General features: G+C 38.4%; 2 protein-coding genes across 2 annotated transcripts in view; one reads left to right on the forward strand and one right to left on the reverse strand.

Annotated features, from left to right (window-relative positions):
* Positions 1 to 2,240: 2,240 nt before the first annotated feature.
* TRMT44 (tRNA methyltransferase 44 homolog) lies at positions 2,241 to 19,514 on the reverse strand. Its single transcript, XM_063401557.1, has 11 exons — positions 19,066 to 19,514; positions 16,753 to 16,870; positions 15,680 to 15,899; positions 14,457 to 14,525; positions 12,145 to 12,252; positions 10,679 to 10,750; positions 7,988 to 8,094; positions 7,162 to 7,345; positions 6,134 to 6,524; positions 5,160 to 5,276; positions 2,241 to 2,747 (listed from the first exon to the last, which is right to left on the reverse strand). Exons 1-11 carry the CDS (start codon positions 19,466 to 19,468, stop codon positions 2,515 to 2,517), a joined length of 2,022 nt encoding a protein of 673 aa, XP_063257627.1. The 5' UTR covers positions 19,469 to 19,514; the 3' UTR covers positions 2,241 to 2,514.
* Positions 19,421 to 19,570, forward strand: part of ACOX3 (acyl-CoA oxidase 3, pristanoyl) — a 33,209-nt gene continuing 33,059 nt past the window's right edge. Inside the window, exon 1 of the mRNA XM_063401554.1 lies at positions 19,421 to 19,562. The gene's annotated coding sequence lies outside the window, so the exon portion shown is untranslated. The remainder of the gene's footprint in view (positions 19,563 to 19,570) is intronic.

Genomic DNA, 19,570 nt, shown 5'->3' on the forward strand with positions numbered 1-19,570 from the left:
TACATGAGCCATGAGTAAGATGCTGCTGCAATTATCAGGGTCATTGTGATCTAACAAGTGCTGCTTCTTTCAAGATCAGAGGAAAAATGCAAAGGAGGAAAGGAGAATATGCAACACTTCAGTCAGTTCTTTGGTCCTATCCTGCCAATAGATTTAGAGCCTGTTTAATCTTCATGCAACGGACTGCACCCTACTGCTCGAAGTTAGGGTGTGTGGAACTGTTTTGAAAAGTGTTTCCAGTGTCACCTTTCATTTTTTTCCTCTGCTTTGTATTAATTTCCTTCCTTTCTTCTGCAGATTCCCTGAGCTCTTACAGAGTTCTCACATGGCTAATTCACTCTTACCCCTAGATTTCACCTGCACTCACTTTGTGTCATTGCTCCCACCTCCACGTTTCTTCTATAGGAACTTTTTTCTGTAATTTTAATCTTGCCCTTTCCTCAGTAGGTTTTGCAGTCAAAGTCTTGTCTCGGCAGATCAGAGCAGAGTTTTCACACTATCAATGTACAAACTGGGCCAGAACACAAGTCCTTGTCACAAAGCTTGTACAGCACATACTGAACTTCACAAGTACTTAACAGGTATGAACTATGACACCAGTTCAATGATTGTCACTGAGTAATTATTAAGTTCACTGCTAAGTTGATAGAATCATAGAATTGGTTAAGATTGGGAAAGATCTTTAAGGTCATCAATTCCAACCATTTACCCAGCACTGTCAAGTTTACCACCCTGTCCCTAAATGCCACACCCACCTGTCTTTTAGACACTTTCAGCCATGGTGGAGTGATACACAACCTGCGCAGCCTGTTGTAATGCCTGACAAGTCTTTTGATGATGTTTTTTCCTAATATCCAATCTAAACTCCCCTGGTACAACTTGAAGCCATCTTTTTTTTAACCTGACACTTGTTACTTGATCCCACCTGGCTACAACCTCCTTTCAGGCTGTAGAGAGTAATAAGAGCCCTCTAAGCTTCCTTTTCACCAGGCTAAAAGGCCCCGGTTTCCCGAGTTGCTCCTCACAGGACAAGTTCTCTAGACCCTTCATCATTCTTCTTAAGGATGTGCATTTAAAAGTTAAACCTTTTCAAGAAAATAATAGTCTGCCAAAGAAAATCGTAACTTGCTCAAGCTACTAAATGTTCATTTGTTATCTGATACACAGAAACCCCACCATCCTAATATTATTAAACACATTTTCTACTTTTACTCCTTACTTGGAAAATAAGAAAAGGACAGGCCAGGCTGGATGAGGATTTGAGGAATCCAGTCTAGTGAAACATGTCCCTGCCCATGGCAGAGGAGTTGAAACTAGATGATCTTTAAGGTTGCTTCCAACACAACTCATTCTGTGAATCTATGACAGTGTGGCCTACAAACCCTTAAAAACCTACACCTACATCTGAAGGCTTCCACAGTTACTTCCCAGAATGTTCTTCTTGCAAACCAGTTACTGTGAATCAATAAAAAAGCAAGGAAAGGACTAGGAAGGGTATTATATAGTGTTACTGCACAGTAATGTGGAAAGGAAGCTATCAAGCCAGGAAAGAGTGAAATCTCTCTCATTTCTGACTCCCAAAAGCCACTAAGAGTTATAAGAAATCACAAATCCTCCTGTTGAGGAACACATTCAGTGCAGGTAGCAAGGTGAGCAGCTACAGTGAGCTGCAGGCTGAGCTCTGGGTGGTGGGAGCCCCAGGCAAGAGGCTGACAAATGCCACCCTTTGCATAGGAAAGGGCCTGGGGACCTGTGGCACCACCTGACACCCAGAGATGAGGCAGGAGCTGAGGACCCCAGACTTTGTGTGCTGGGCCTGTGAGGGTATAAAAGCCCAGGAGTTCCTTTGTACAAGGTCCCTCGTCAGAAGCAGCAGTTTGAGCTGTTATTTTGTTGTTGCACCAAGTTTAAATTATTTTAAGGATTGAGACATGTGAGGCTGTGCTTTGGGAATCCTGGGCCCAGGGAGTAAAGGAACCTTGTCTGACTGTGTGAGTGTGAGGGGTGTAGGAGCCAAGCAGGGCAATTGTGGCTCAGTGGAGCTGCCTGCTGTGAAGGGGTTTCAGTCCCAGCTCAGGTGCTCTGTGTGTGGCTGCCAGAGTGGCACCTGGATGGTTGGACAGAGAAGTTTCCTTAACACTCCTTGAAAATGTGCAACAAAACGGTAATTTTCAGGCTTTGAAAATGCTGCATCGTGTACTTTTGATCTGATTAAGGATTGAGAGGAGTTTCCCAGGAAATTAAGTTTATAAACTTTTCTATTTACACAAACGCATGCTAGACAAGCCATGACAAATCCAAAAATATTTAAGTATTTTACTATACCTATTCCCTGTTAATAGAAAAATAAAGAATTAGAAATACAGGAGAACTTGTAAACTAACTGCAAAATCAGATGCACAGAAATGAGGAAAATCCCTCCATATTGTACAGATGTTCACACACTAGGCAGTCCCAAAGTCAATCATAGATTCTGTTATGTACATAAGCACAAACACAACCTGCAACATTTTATTACTGTATATGTTTTTTCTTTTTAATTATCTGGGACTGCCTTAGCTCCTCAGTCCCATGGGCATATGGGCAAGCCTCAGAAGGTAAAGAACAACCATCAGGATGATGAATGAAAAACCAGCAGAGGCGTGTTTTAAATGCTTCAGCTGAAAGGCGCCGTTTCACTTCAGGTTTAGCTTTACTTGGTGGCTTCTCTCTTCTCCAGTCACGAATATGAACTCTCCCATTTAGAACTAGGATTTAAAAACAAACAAAAATGCAGCTGTTAATAGACAGCCATGGTAATTATACTGGAAAAATTGCAGTGACTTTCTGTGAATAAAAAACACTCTACAAATGGATCACTCAGGCAAAACCAGATGAGCCATTTGTACAGAAACAGAAAGAAGTACACAACAAACCAAGACAATGCAGACACAGCACAAAGAAGACTTGACTGATTTTCCTGAGAGATGTTTTACTGGGATGCTCAATAGTTCAAGGCAAGTTTGCATCATCTTTGTAGAAGTTTGTTAGGTCATTTTAAATATAGCAATTGGGATCCTTTAGACTAAAATCATCTGAAATTAGATTGCAAGTTCTAACAAAAGTTTCAATTTCAGGAACCATAATTCTTCCCATGTTTTTAACTATGATTCCACATTTAAAATGTGATTATCAGAGTCTTCTACTACTTTCACAGTTCACTGACCCAAAAACACCCTGCCCCAAGGAGATGACAAGTCTAATCCTTCATGTGAACCAACACTGAATCATCATTGGTTGATTAGGATTCAGCACTTTGGGTTTTTTAAATTCATTTGCTGTATTAGGACCATAAACTGCACATGCACACACTTGTGAATCTCTGTCAACTCTTTAAGTGAGTAAACAAAATAGATGAAAGGAAGTTAGCCAGAGAGGAAGCAAAAAACAGATGACAAACAGCAGTGAAAATTAAGTGGGAAGAATCTGCCACTTTTAAATTGCCATGCTCTATTTTCATATTCTGCTTCAATGACACTTTCTGTATCATAACACTTGTAGCTTGGGATAGTTAACCAATACCATTCTGCATTCTGATAATTGCTATTCAAAGAGCAACAAGTCCAATGAAAGCTGAATATCACACAGTCTGCATTGGATGAATCAATGTCTCCAGGTTTCCCTGTGACAGACAGATCTGAACTCATATTAAGCCAATCAAGAAGCAATTCCAGCTGAGCTTTAAAATCTCTTGCAAAAGACGAAGAAAAATTAGCAGCTATTTATGATCAAGCTATTTACAATCATAATTTTTCCCTAGCAAATCAATCTTGTATTGGACAAGATACCTGATCTAAAGAAACTGCCACTGATCAGTTATTCTAAAACCCACTTTTGTTTGGGGTGTGTGTGTACCTCCATCCATTTCCAAGTTTTAAAATAAAGACAATTCCATAAAGATGACAAAAGACCTGTAGCCATGTTCTTCCCTGTCCTCCTAGGCAGGAGCAATGTCCTTGGAGACCACCAGAAGTTTCTTGTTATGGTGACACACTACTAAGGGAGGAATTACATGGTATCTCCTCAAGCCCTGGGGAGTATCCCTGTGATGTAAATTACTGAGATGGACTAGGATTAAAGCCAGACCTTTCTCCATAGGTAATGTGCACAGTCTCCAAGCCAATTTAATACACTCATTCCATTTACAATGTAACACGTTGCAAAACCCATTCACCTAATAGGGAACCAAATTCAGACACATAATGAAGTCCATGTGACCAACTCTTTTCAATGGATGGTAATTCAGGAGGATTTGATAAGCCAAGTGCACAGAAATCTTTAGTGGATTCTAAACTTGCTTAAGTTGACCACTGGCAACAAACAGGTTGCATACTCAGGATTGCTTGCCATGGATTAGTTGAGCAGTATTTTACAGGAGACAGAACTGTTAGGACATAACACACTTTGAAATTTGAAGCAGCTTTAAGGCTTATAAAACCTTGAAGATCTCATATTACTGCAAAGCTACATTTTGGTTTTGCAAAGCTTCACACTGACAAAAAAGCTCCAAACCAATTACACAAAGCACACTGCCACCACACATTACATCAGGGAAAAAAAAACTAAAACCAAAAAACTGCTATCAACAAACCCAGCCAGCTATGAGACCTGGTACTGAGTTCTTTCTGCCATGCTACCACAGGCTACACAAACACAAGCTACACAAACAATCAAGCCTCACATTTATAGGTTCTTAAAGAGGCTAATTTTGTTTCATGTCATCATTTACACTTTGGGGCTTGGTATGGTCAGACTAAGTCTCAGTTAAATGCTTCAGTAAAATTGCTCTGTATTTGACAGCCTCAAAGCCATCAGTACTTCTTAGGAAGAAACAAAAATAAAATGTCAAAGAATAGCATCAAATTAGACACTTAAGGTTTGTCTTTTCAGATACAGTCAGTGCAGAACATTTTGCTGATAGATGCCTTACCAATCTCATTCATAAGAACTTCACTAACAATACCTTGGAGTAAGGGGCACATAAAGAATATTCAGCTTTCCACAAAGATACAAAAAGCAGTTAAAAAACAACCTCCACAGTAATTTTTCAGTTAAATTTAACTGCATGTACAGAAGATATATTATATGGTTAAGGAAAAAAACCCTTAAAACTTCTTTACCTTCAAATACTTGATGATTGTTCTTGAGGAGTGTCTGCAGGCCTCCATATTCACTTTTCAGCTTTTTTAAAGTCTCTTTATTCAAGTGTTCTGCCACTTCTCTCAAGGAAAGGCTTTCTGCAATAAAAAATGGCAGAATTATTAAAAACTTTTATATATAAAACCTTAACACAATTCAACTTCTATATAAGGTAACGATTATGTGCAGAATGTCAGAATTATCTAGCAGTACTGCAGCAACTTTTTTCTCACAATATGATGGATGGTATGCATTTTATATGTATATTGTCTATAAAACAGCAGCTTTCATATTACAGGACTCAGGTCAGAATTTCCACAGTAAGACACACTTTTTATTTGCTCTGCTTTATTTTACAGTAGCTTGCAACCCCCATTGCAATAAGCACTGTTTATAAGCATGTAGTTAGAAGACAGTGAGTAACATATGACAAACTACAGTGAGTAAATAATAAAGTCAGATGGAAGAAAATGGAAAGATGGTAGTAGTGAGAACTGATTGCTTATACAACTAACAGCAGCTTAACATTCTTTTTGTTCCTAAAATTAAACTAAAAAATCCCAATCATGTTGTAACCTAATGGCACTTTGAAGCACTTCTTATGAAGTCTTACAGACTTACAGCTGATTATTATGTTAATATTCTAAACCATGATACTCTCCCCAAATAGGGTAGAGTTGTGGGTTTAGTTGGATTTGGTTTAATAAAAATGGATTCTATAATTGTATTTAAGTGTAAACCAGGAAAAAAATCTCACACCAATTTCAAAATATTCGGAATATTCTTCTATAAAACACAGTGGAAAAAAACGCCCTTTGATTACAACAGTGTTGTTCTCAGTGATTCCTAAAAATCTGCACATAGGCAAACAAAGGCTAAAAATCTATTCATGTAAATTTGCCGGAAAAGACATGTTCTACCAGCTAAAGATAGTGTAAAGGAAAGATGACCTCACCTCCTTGATTCCAGGTATTCGTATTTTCAACCAGCTTATCACAACATGATTTTTGGGGGGCTGCATTTAACAGCAAGTTCGCCACGTTGAGAACCACTTCATCTACAAAATCCCGAGGGAGGGAAGCACAGTTTCTGATTTGTTCTACTTTTTCTCTGGGTTGAAATCCAGGCATCCAAATTGTACCAGCTGTCTCAGTCTCATCTTCAGGAGGTTCTGAGCCTGCCTCTTTGCACAGACCACCACAGTGATGCTTGTGGTTAAATCCAACCCTGTTGTCACTCGTGGCCACAGCACAGGTCCGACGACTGTTAATAAACTGTGTTATCTGCTGGTCAACCACAGCACCCTCTGCAGCTGCATAGGTCCTGCTTTTCCCAACAAAGCTGACCTATTTTAGTAAAAACAGGTAAATCACTGTCAGTCCTGTGTTTATACCCAGCCCCACAACCTCCACACATTCTCACCACCTACAATAAAATCCAATACCAACTAAATGCTCAGTAACACCTGAGGGGTTTTTAACTCCAGTCTTTGAATATTGGTGCCCCAAAAGAAATCCAGTAATCAAATCATAATCCATCATGCTGTACAATCATACAGCAAAAATATTGTTCCTGACCCTCAAATTATTTAAAGTCAAAGCTGGACAACTCTTCCTACTCTGAAGACATTTCACTTTGAACTCCACTGGACAGGAAAAACAGCAAAATTAAGTACAAAAAAGTAAGACAGGCAGCTAGAAAAATTAACACAAAAAATAAGGATTTTTAGGTTTTCCATTATATAGAGTAACATAAGTGAAAACCATGAAATGTTTCATTTTTTCCTGTTTTTTTTCTATAACATTAAGAGTAGGATTCCCAAGAAAACAATGAGTATTTTTAATCTCTTTTCAGAGCACACTGTATCAAGTAATGGAGCTGACTACAGTCTTACAACAATAACAATGGACAAACATCCATATGCTTCAAACAGAGCAGATGAAAAAACAAAAAAGACAAAAGCTCTACAGAGGCCAAAGTTACCCTTTTTGTTGATGGAATTCTAAGGCAATCTTCTTCCACGTGAAAGCCACATACAAATCCAACCTGGGCAACAAAATCAAGATATTCTCTGTACTGAGTTTTCTTGCTTTGTCTTCGGCTGTATTTTCCATGGAAATCAAAGAAGCAGCAAGGCAGCACAAAGTAGCAACATGAATAGGAAGACCTACAAGAAGGATAACAAACTGCTGGACAGTAAGTTAATTCAGAAAGCAGAAGAATTTAACAAGCAACCTATCAAATAAAAGCAACAATGGAATTTTTTATTAAACAACAGTGCTTCATGCAATATTTATAAACTTCCTCTTTCAGTCAAACTATTAGTTTAGTCAAAAATACCGTTTCACAAAGTATTTGATGTAGCAACCCACTTTGGCAACTTAGTTTGCAGAAGTAAAACTCCAAATTACTGTTGCTGGTTGTAAAGAGTGCAACAGCTCAGGGGAAGGTAGAACCATAAGCTTGTACTAACAAAGAAAAAAAAAACACAACAAAAAACCAAACAGCTTCACACATAAGGAATAAAAACCAGTTTTGGTTTTTGAATTTCAAAAGCAAAACACTGACTTGAACTTCATGAGAAAGTAAATACTGCATCTGCGCTTCCCCACAGGAACAGAAATATTTTGTAAAAATTACCAACTTGCATCAAAAGTAGCCAGTCTTACAAGAACAACAACTGTGGAACCAAAGCTGACAGCTCGGTAAAAGCCCACATGGGTAATTAGGGAGGGGTGGTTTGGGTTTTTTTCTGCCTGTTTGTTTTTTTAATTCCTTCCATCCCACTCCCCTCCCTCTGCAAAAATACCTAGCTGCAATTACAGGTATCCATGGTGTTAACTCATCTGAATGGTTTCCTATGAGCCAGTCAGTATCTGGAAAGAGATGATCGTCACCTGGAATGATCGTAGCTTCCTAAAAAATAGAACACAGGAAGTGAATCCTATTACAGGTTTCTTTAAAGCATTTTATTTAAAGCACTAAGCAATAATATAAAGTAATACCAGCTGACAAATACAAGGTGAATGAGCACCACAGACACCAACGATGTTTTCCTCAGTTAGCAATTTTTTATAGCTACAGAGAAGTAATTAAGCAACAAACACCCACAAAATATGGCTCAGAAAAAAAGTGGAATAACAACTCTGATTAACATATCTAGAATTAAAATATATATAAACAAATATCATACACTAAATTATGATTTCTTGCCAATCTCCTTCTGTCACTTGTATGCCTGAACTCAGTTTTTCAGAAAGGCACTTAATTTGCTGTCTTGCCACCTGTAGGACTCACACAACAATTAAATAGAACACAGCTTCATTGTTATTTTCTCCTCCTTCACAGATGCTGCCCATATCAAATCCTAGTATACAGAAAACCACTCTTCACACCCTATCATTCACATATAATAAAACAACAACAAACAAAAGGAAGCCCAAATAAAACCAACAGGATGAATTCTTCATACAGGCTAAATTCAAATGTTTGTACCTCATAAATATGTTTTCTCACTTTTAACTAAGTTCAGCAGAGAAAGTACTGAAAGATGTTGACACCATGGAATTAGACACTCTTCCCTGAAAATGTTCATCAACATTAAAAGAATTATTGGGCAATTTTGAAAAAAGCTTTAGGTTTGAATTTCCACAGACCTTTAGGAAATGTTCTGAAAATGATACCCATCATCACTTTTTATAGAGAAAATTTATGGTTTAAGAGTTTAAAAATCACATGTACATGCAAAGCAGTATTTGTATAGGAATTAAAGAATAAAATAAAACAAAAACACTTATTAGGGAATTTCAGGCTATCTTGGTTACTTTACAATTCCCTCTTAAGGATCGGTATGGTGACTGTCCACTTAAAATTGTTCACTTTACATACTACAGCTCATTTTTAGGTATGTATAAACATTTCTAGATAATGAATGTAACAAGGGTTTTTTTGGCAGATTACTGGATGTTAAATTACCAATCATTAACGTGTTTAAGGTGGATTAAACACATTATTCATACTTTACATTTCAGTTTTGATCATTCAGTATACGCATAGCATGAATTATCAGAGCCACACTGCCCATTTTGACAGCCACCCCTAATCAAATTTGTATTCACCATGTCTGACAGCAGTTTGGAAACCCAAGGTGTGACCTGTTACATCCATTTACGTTGTTAGCATTGTACTGAACCACGCAGATGGCAACATCCACCCTGCAACTCATGCTGTAAGTAAAGATCAAAACAAAATCAGCTTCAGGGGGAGCAACAGGCTGTGAGCAGGTGCTTTTTCCTTCTGTGCCTCCTATGGCTACAGGAGCCTGGCAAAATCATTTCACCCTTCCTGTTCACTGTCTAACTCCTTCCAGCATCAGTCATCACTTTCCTCACCATATATTTTTATTTTTTCTTTCTGGGCAGAAAAGAGAACATGCCCACACAAAGATAAAGAGACAATGCTGTCCAGCATGATCAGATGTGACTAAATACGGTACAACAGGAATGATGGAGCACCACAGCTTGATGGTTTGGGCTGTTTCTTGAAGCTTTTCAGTAAGATCTGCTTGCAGACTGCAGCAAAGGAATACAGCAATTTTGGCAATCTGTACCCAAAATGGCAGGGTGGCAAAGAGAAGGCTACAAAACTCTGAAATCTGTGACCTCCCATCTGTGAAAAATCTTGTTCTCTCCTAATTTAATGTGTTAGCATCCAAAGACATGTTGAATGAACTTTAAACAATACTACAAGACAATAACTACAGGTGGAAAATTGTTTTACTGTATTAGGAGGTGACAATTTTTGACAGAACAGAGTAAGAAATTTTAGACCTGCAGAACAAGAAACCTCACCTCCAAAGAGCAACTGTTCATTGGCACCATGCTTTAATGAGTGTCAGATTAAGAATGCCTGGAACCAAAGTGAATGTTTCTCTGCTCAAATTGTTCATAAAAATGCTAAGAAACTTGAAATATAACCCCTTTTGCAGATTCATTTTCCTGTTCATTTTCAAAGGCTATTATTGCAATTATTTAGGTTGACTCCTTTGAGGTTCAACCACAAAACCCCAAAATAGAACATACCACTAGAAGGTCAGAATTACTTTCAAGAAAATATACAAAATTATGAGTGGCTTTATTATCTTTTATGAGCTAGTGGTGCAAACAAAGCTGCTCAATATTGATCCTCCACTACAAAGAAAGCTTGTTTCAAGGTGTGTGTGTCTGTACACGCAGTGAGAAGTCATGCCAGTGGTGCTGGGCTCAGAAATAGGCAAGTTGTAAATATGCAAGGGTACAATACAATATTTTCCTCATAATTTCCTTTACAACTTAATTTACCCCCAAGGGATGAGGGTAGCATCACACCAAACCCATGGGACCCTTTAGACAATTGTCTGTAACCCAGAATTCTTCCTTATACTTGCATCAATACAACCTGAAACAATGAAAAACTGAATAAATGTACATATCAGTAAGACTGACATACTTTTGCATAATACCTCTAAATGTGTCTCTGGTCCATACATGTCCCATATTTTTCTTCTCCTCACATCAATTCCTCTTCCTGAATGCTGAAATATTTGGACAACAGAAAGATTCAATTTAAGTACTACTTTGAGCAGAAATTTCAAATAGTAAATGTACATATTAACTTTGATTATTTCATTCATGCTAAAATTCAGACACATAACAAAAACCAGCTTTGCCATTTCAGGCAGAAGGTGAATACTTTAATTCTCTTTCTTATCTTTGAAATATGAAGGGAATTACTAGGAAACCTTAAGAATATATCTGGTTCAAAACTTTACCTGGGCATACCTATTGAGACAGCTCTTGAAAATCTGTATCTCTACAAATGTAAAAGCAGAGGTGTTGATTTTTGCTTTGGTTGTTTTTAAAATACCAAACCTTTCACAAGGTGAGTACTACTGCAGCACCCACAGGGCTCAAAGAATGCTACTCTAAGCAGTCCTTAATGGAGAATCACCTTTCAACTACTGAAGCCCAAACACTTTTTTCCCCTGTTTGAATTAAAGGGAAGAGGAAATAGACTGGAAACTAAAGCAAGAAATGAAGAATGTGTAGTATTTGAAATTCAAGAACCTTGTGCAGAACTAAGCAAAATTAAATACTAAAAAAAGTCTCATATAACTCTCATACATGTTTTTTTGACAGTCAATGTTTGTCAGCACTGACTGACTGACTGACTGAAAAATCCACATAGAAAACGGCTGCTTATATTACTCAAAAGTTTTCTGGCCACACAAGAATAAGAACCTTGTGCTAGGAGTACGTGGAACATTTCCCTAACTTCCCCAATGACATCTTGTTATTTAATAAGAGATATTCATTTCCTCTATAAACTTTTCCATGTTCTCCCAAAAGTGGAAAATGCAATTTTCTGAAACAGACAGACCCAACTTCAATGGGTTTTGTTTAGTCTCACTTTTCTTTTCTTGTTGTGTCAGAAACGATGCCTGAAGAAACTGAATTATGCTGTTGCCACATTTTTACTGCCGAAAGTACAGTATCCTGTTAGGCATTTTTAATTAAGAAATCTCAGGACTGCTTTCAAAGACATAGAAAAACATTTTCAGGACATCACAAGTAGTACTCAGTTTGGATAAAAATAAGTTCATGAACCATCTTGTGAGAGTGAAGCTATGTCAAAAATCCACATTTCTTTTTGCAGAACTAAATATTCCATTACTTTTTCCTTTTCGTGTTAGTTTCTTACCTCAGAAAAAATAGCCTTGAATTTAAATGAAATACATTAATTAAGATAAATAAATTAATGCCTTCTAATCCTCTGGTAGGATTTTCTGTTAGTAACTAGAGTAACAAAATCCTGTTTTAGCAACATGAATTAATTGATTTTGGCTATTTGCATGCCAGATAAAAGGAAAGCATAACAAGAATACTGACCCTAGGTTTTAATAATTATTTTCAAAAGCATTCTATTTACCCCTTCATTGTTTAGAATATGAACCAGCAAACCATTTCCACATCCAAGATCTACAAATGACTGTTTCTTGGTCAACCCTTTTTCTTTTCTCTCTTCTTCCCAAAGAATCTAAGACAATAAAACAGAACATATTAGACTTCTGCTCTCACGTGTCCCTATAAGAAACCATCAAAGGTTATTGGAGATGAAAGGAGAAAGCTGGCAATGCAGACTTGACAGAAAACATTCACTGCACTCACAGGTAAAATAACTTTAGAGGGGAAAACAAACAAACAAGGCCACAGTTTTTGCAGTGGAACAAGAATTATTTTGCAAAATATCAATAGTTTTCTAAGTGCTAAGCACATCCTCCACTTTGTTTTGAGTCACTGGTAGTTGAAATTGATTTGGGCTTTACAACTCTGGGCTAGAATGAGCATAAATATAAAACAAGTTGCTAAAACAATGGGTGCAAGAGAAGAACAGTGGAAAGCAAGGGAAATATCAAGTATCAAACTGCATCAGTGTCTCTGCAAGTAACACCACAGCTGCACTTATAGCCACTGTATTAAGTAAAGGGATCTAAATGCAGCTGTGGTGTTAAATGTGGAAAGTAAGCATCGATGACAGAGCTGAAAATAAACCCCAAAATATTCTTTGTAATCACTTGGTGATATACTGGTACATGTAACATCCCTTTTACTGAACTTTGAAGCAACAGTGTTACCCAGCAAGTTAGCTGCCCCAAATTCTCCCTCCACCAGCTAAGGGACTCCAAAGCCTTTATCCAAATTCTAGTCCCTGATCTGTACATAGGTAGGTATTTTTAAACAGATATGTAATCCATAATTAATAATTGGCTGTTTCTATGCAGACCATGGATTAACCTTTAGCACTTTCCAACTCTTTTTCCTTCAATGAGAAGTTAGAGACCACACATTCGTAACTCTGCACTCTGATTTCCCACTATGCCTACCAACAATCCTGAAGAGTATTTAACTATGCAAATTAGTATTTGTAACCTTGGCACTTTTGAATATCAGTTTTGCTAGAGGGGAAGAAGCTGAAGATAGACATAGTCTGCTAATCTCATGGATTATGTTTTTAGATTTAACTATCATTGCACTTTGGCATTCTAGGCAGTATCCCAGAAATCCCTAATCACCTCCCTCAGAGATCCTACCTATCCTCCAATTCCTGCAGAGTTTTTCACAACACAAATTCAAACAGCCCCATCCTTGGCCATGCCCCTGGACATCTCAACAGGATTGCAGAATTAAATTAAGTCACATGTAGATGCCATAATAACTTAACACTGCACCTACCTTTTCTGAATCACCTGTGTAAAGTACTTCTAAACAATGAGTTTCATACACCATCATATACACACCTGAACATTTTGCAGCAGGTTATTAACACCATACCTTAAGTTTTCATTTACATAAGCTGTATATTGAATTACTTTAATAACTTTCTGAAAACTATTGCTATATTAGCAAAATTATAATCACTGTAAATCAACATTCACATGTATAAAAATGTTATCACTCCAGAATTTTCTTGTAGCTACAACTGAATTCCTAATTTTCAGTGCTGAATATTAAGATGGTGGTAAAAATGGTAAAGATGAGTCTATCACATAGCTCTTTCCACAAGCCAGTATCTAAGGCTCTAAGGGGTTAAACACTTAATTATCAAAATAAATTAGTCCTCAGTGAGTATTGTAAATGAGCTAACTTACTCACAAATACTGAATTAGGTAAGATGCTAGAAGTATAGTTCAATGTAGACATGCTCTCACCACACCCTGGATGGCAAACAAAAATATTTATATACCTGCCTTTTAAAAATCTGAAGTTTCTAAGAACTGCAGGTGGCAGAATTTTCATAGAATCTTAAGTGGGTATGTGCTTGAGAAAACTGCACCAAGCATTTTTCTGCACTCCTAGCATCTGCAGCTGAACTTATTACACTTGAAGATGAGATTTGAGCTGAAATTTTGTCAAGAAAAGGCACAACAGCGAAAAACCATAACTTTCTATTTGTTCATAGTATAAAATGACCAAGTAATAGAAAAATTTGTAAAACAATAAATCCTAATATCCAACTGATCAATCTTATCACTTCTACACTAATGCTTTTGGCTTTCTCACTTAGAAATAAATAAATCTTGTCTATGTAGATGATAAATTTCCTTGTGACAGAAGACTGCAAATCTTCATACCTTCACAAAGATGTTTTTGTTTACACCTCTAAAATGATCTTCTTTAGAGAGGTTCTATTATTAGGAAATATAACCTTACAGCATATTATGAGGTAAAGCAGTTCCCTACCAGCAAGTAAGTGGCAATGGCAACATCTTCATAAACAAATTTCTCAGGATCTGTCACTTCAGGCCACACCTTCAGGAAAAAAAAAATAGAATAAAAAAAACAGATGAAAATTTATTTTCTGCATCATCTGAAATAACCTCAAAAATGCTCAAACACAGCAATTTGGATACTTATTCACTTCAGTAAGTTTCTGGACTTCTCGGATTTTGCATTTTAACCTTATTAAAATATACCCAGAGAATATAAAGACTGCTTGTTTCAACCAAACAAAGTTTCTAAGAACATTTTGGCTCCTCATTTGCAGGTCACAAGTAAACAGCTATGTCTGTTCTGTAAGAGACCATGTATCTTTTGTTTAATTTTCTCACCAGAAAAAAATCTTATCTATACCTCTGCAATACTGAGAACATGAACGTTTGTAAAATTCCTTTCACAAGGGAACAGACCTAGAATTATCCCAGCACAACAGAATATGAAGAATCAAAATCTGAAGTAGGAAGACAGAAAATGCAAGTATCATTCCCAAGTGTTACTTTCTAAATGAAGAACTGAAACAAAGACTAAAATGCTCAACATCAGCAATTCTACTGCAGAACTGCAGACTGAATTTTTGCCTTACCCAAAACTCTAATTCTCACCTCCTATGTATCTTCCTGTTAGCACAGAAATATTTACAGTAAAACCTTTCATCATTCTCACTGTATGTTTTACAAAAGCATTTACCAATTTTTTTGTTTGCAGCAAGAGCCAAGTTTGCAACAATACTGATATTACTTCATACAGCACTCTGTTGCTCTTCAGGATCTCCAGGATAAGAAAAAAAATTACAACACTGCTCCTGTAACTCAAACACATATTAAGACAGCATCTAAAGGTTTTGGAGGAGGTGTTTTATGTGTGCCTTCTAAAATGTGGATGACTATTTATTCCACTGACCTACTGCTTCCTTTTTATCACAAGTGGTGCATCCTGGAAAATGCCTAACTCCTCCAAATATTGATGTGAATTTGGCTCTAAATCCTGCTTTTCCAATTAAGTTCTTCTAAGTACTAAACTGTTTTATTCTCCACATACACCAAAAAAAACCCCAAAAAACAAAAAACATACATTATAATTCAATTGCTTCTTTTATTAAAAAAGAATTTATTGAAAGAAGCAGCTTCATAACCCAAAGTTAAAAAAAAAAAAAAGGATAATAGTACTGCATTTAATGCTAAACTTACCTTTACCATCTCTTTGTAATTTTCTTTGAGGTCCTGATAAATCTTGCTGTATTTTGCTACTGAAATGAGTGAGAGCGTGCTTTTAAACTCACTGGGCTTTTGCTCCACAGACCATTTAGCCAATTTGGACAAAAGTTCATTTCCAAGCCATGCTAGTTTGGGGTACACAATTCCATCTGAAAACCAATCTTCTGGAAATGGAGCTACAACAGATATGGACCTTAAAAACAAACAAACAACTAACTTAGTATAAACACAATATTTCATTATTTCAGCTATCTCAAGCACAGAGAAAACAAGGATTAAGTGGAGAAAATCAGCAGATCAGAGACATAAAACTAGACTGAAGAATAAGTAAATATGTACAGAAAGAATAGAAAAATAAACCAGTGAAGTTACGGAATAATGGAAGTTTCCCCTGAATCCTGTTAGCTCATTATCTCTCAATTCAAACACTGTACAGAAGAGTCCATGCTGCATTTAACACAACAAATGAAGACTCGCATATGATGAGCAATCTGATTCACAAGATAGCCAAACACTAAACAGTGAAAGCCAAATTATGAAACTCCTGAAAAATAACAGGAAAATTTAGGAGAAAAATATACCTATTGTCACAGCTCATTATTTCATCATCTCTAACTTTATTCAGATTTTATTAGAGCTGCATCCCCACATGCTCAGGACCAACCTGAAAGGTCTACATTTCTGTGACTGAAGCTCAGTGGGTTTACAGCAACTCCAGTCTGATCCTCACCCCTACTAACACCCACAGAACCCTTCTCACAGGCACTGCCACATACTCGTGATCAGAAGAGGCATATTTTTTCTAGACCACATAAAGGTACTGACAACATTTACACTCAAAGGTAAAACAGGTTTGCTTTTTGTTATTCAGGGTATTGTGGATGTTTCTTTTTAGGGAACACTATGCACTCATATCATACCACTACTGTAATTTACTAATCAAGCAGACAATTACAGAATCTGAATTGCCTACATACCAATACTAAACCATTGTGTGACTCTTGCAATAACTTACTATTTGCTTCTTCTCTCACTCCCACACTTACCATTCCTCATCTTTTATGTGTTTAAGTTGAATTTGATAAATATTGCACTTTTTAACCAGGAATTTTCCTTCATTGTTTTCCTCCAAAGGCAGAAAGGTCACGGTTCCATTGTAAACATCTGAAAAGATATGCAAAGAGGGGTTTATTATTCCATGGTGCAGCCCACCTGGTTAGCACCAAAAAGAACTGCCTGCAAACCAGTGAGGCAAGATCTAAGACAACAAAGAACCACAATGCCAGGAATAGATCTGTTTCTTGGTGTTCCTGACATCTGAAACTACCACACAACTTGAATTCTCCAAATTTACTATTCTATTTCCAAATGTCTAGGGCTGACCAGGATTATTCATTTGCATCAAACCTAACTTTTTTAATAAAGTAAAAACTGAACAATAAGATTTTTCTAGTATACAACTGCTGCTTTTTCACATCCCACAGCAAATCCAGAGTCCTGGCAAGAAGGTATATATGCAGTAATATTTACTCTTTACTTTTTACTCTTTTACTGTTTACCCAGGGCAGTTTCTTTAGAATAACTTATTAAGTTCTCAGTTTTGAAAATGGCTTTTAATTACCGTCAAAACAAACATTCTTGCAACTGAAAATGCTACATTGGCTACATAATCAATTTTCAGTGGACTCCAAATTTTCTGAGTTAGACAAAAAAAAATTGATTAGCAACAGAGTGAATGTTAAGTTGCTATCTTGTCCCATCCTTAGCAATTCCACCTCCAACATTTTTTAATTGTAAACCAACTAATTTTAAAAAATCTAGGCTTTTTCTTAGAGATACACTCTATAGATGCAGCTCAGGAGCATCTTGGCATCAAAAGAAAAAATAAATCAAAACTGCAACATAGAATATTTTTTGAAGGCACCAACTTTTTGAAGGTATCATTGAAAAATATGGGATGTTAATTGGTGTTCTTATGGGTTATGGTATGTTAGAAATTATAAAAACCACTGCATATATATGAGAATATAACCTTAGTTTCAGTCTGCCTTGGAATTCACTAAGGAGGCAGACACCACCCTGGAATTTCCATTTAGAAAAGAGACAAGGGATTTAGGGGAAACCCTGGCCTTCTCTTTGGCATCAGAAAGAAGGACACATTAAAATAAGCAATCAGTCCTTCCTCCCATGGGCAGAGCCATCAGAGCACCATCATCGCCCGGATCCCCGGAGACAAACTCCCCTCCATTCATAAACTTTGGTGTCCATTCACCCACGGGAAACCAGAACTTGACACCTTGCAACAGAGGGGGAAACTCTTTTCAGCTAACCAGAGACGACTATGAATTCGAATAACCAGCCCTGGAAACAAAAGGACTATGGGGAAATTTTGTGCCAGAGGCAGAATAAAGTCTGAATAAAATAATAAATAAAGTCGGAATAAAATCTGAGCCCCGAACAAGGCAAATTTGTGAACTCTGGCAGTGTGCCAGATACTGCATCTCAGTTCACCCTTGACGATTCCCTGGGTCAATCGTCAATGTAACTCTGCAGAGGGGGTTTTGCCGAAATTCTGCAATTCGATCCTTTTTAATAAACCAAAATTATATTTTTAATTGGACTACTGTATTGGCATTTATAGCACAGGTAAGAATCATAGGCCTCAAGAACATCCCAAGTGTGCCCCATAAATTATGATCAGTCTTTCTGAATTGTAAGTCAAGTTGTTTCTGGAATTCTGATTCTTTCCAAACCACTATTACTAGAATTTAATCCTTGTCAACATTTTTTTCCAAAATTCATCTTAAAAACGGTGTCAAGTTCTACCCTATGGAAGTTTCTTTATATTTGCGGGATTTATTGCAGCTTGTTACCGTCACACGGTGTAAAAATCCACCCCAAAGCAAAGCAAAACCGAGTCGAGCTTCTTTCTTAAGCAACAGTAAACATTAATAAAGTCGATACAAACACTTCCCCTGGGCCAGGCAGGTGCCACAGCTCCCTACACTTTTCAGTAACTCTGTAAACTTTCCAAACACTGCAGTCATTCCTCACAAGCCTGTCATTATATCTACGATCTAGTGTATCTGTCATCTATAATACGAGCAGCATCTGTGCGTGAGCAGCTTACTCACGACAGGAGCAAATGTGTCACAGCTTTTGGCCTCTGTAATTTGTATTTCCACTGCTGAAACTTCCATGTTTCAGCGCAACAACGAAAGGTAAAAATAAACCCTAAGCACACGATGGGGACCACAGTCCATCTTCGTTCCCACAAACAGGGGAGAAGAAAGCGGCATTTCTCCCATCTGAGACAATCTCGGAGGGGACAGGCCCGCGGCTGCCGCGGCCCCGCTCACCTTGCACCGCCAGCTCCCGGGCCGGGGCCGCGGCGGGGCGGCCCCGGGGCAGCAGCGTCCTCAGCACGGCGCGGAGCTCGCCGGGCCCGCCCCAGCCCGTGAGGGGTGGCGGCAGATGCAGCTGGCCCCGCACCTCCCTCCAGAGCCGGCCCAGCTCCGCGGTCCCCGCCGCTCGCCCCTCCGGCCCTTCGCCGCCCCCGCCTGCCCCCGCAGCCGCGAAGGATGGAGATATCTCCCCGCCCTGGCCGAGCGGCACCGTCCCCTCCGCCTGGACGGCGGCGCCGCTCAGCCGCCTGTTGGCCACCTGCGGCTTCTCCAGCCACACGCGTACGGCCGCCCAGAAGCCGCGGGGCAGCGCGGCGCCGCCCGGGTCCCGCACGGCCGCCGTGCCCACCGGCCCCATCGGCCGCCCGCCGCCGCCGCCGCCGCGCCGGGAGGCGGAGCGCGTCGCAGGCTGCTCCCGTCAGTTCCCGAGGCGGAGACGGCGCCGGCCGCAGGTACGTAC

Source organism: Prinia subflava, chromosome 7 (genome assembly GCF_021018805.1).
Source record: "Prinia subflava isolate CZ2003 ecotype Zambia chromosome 7, Cam_Psub_1.2, whole genome shotgun sequence".
Lineage (NCBI taxonomy): Eukaryota > Metazoa > Chordata > Aves > Passeriformes > Cisticolidae > Prinia > Prinia subflava.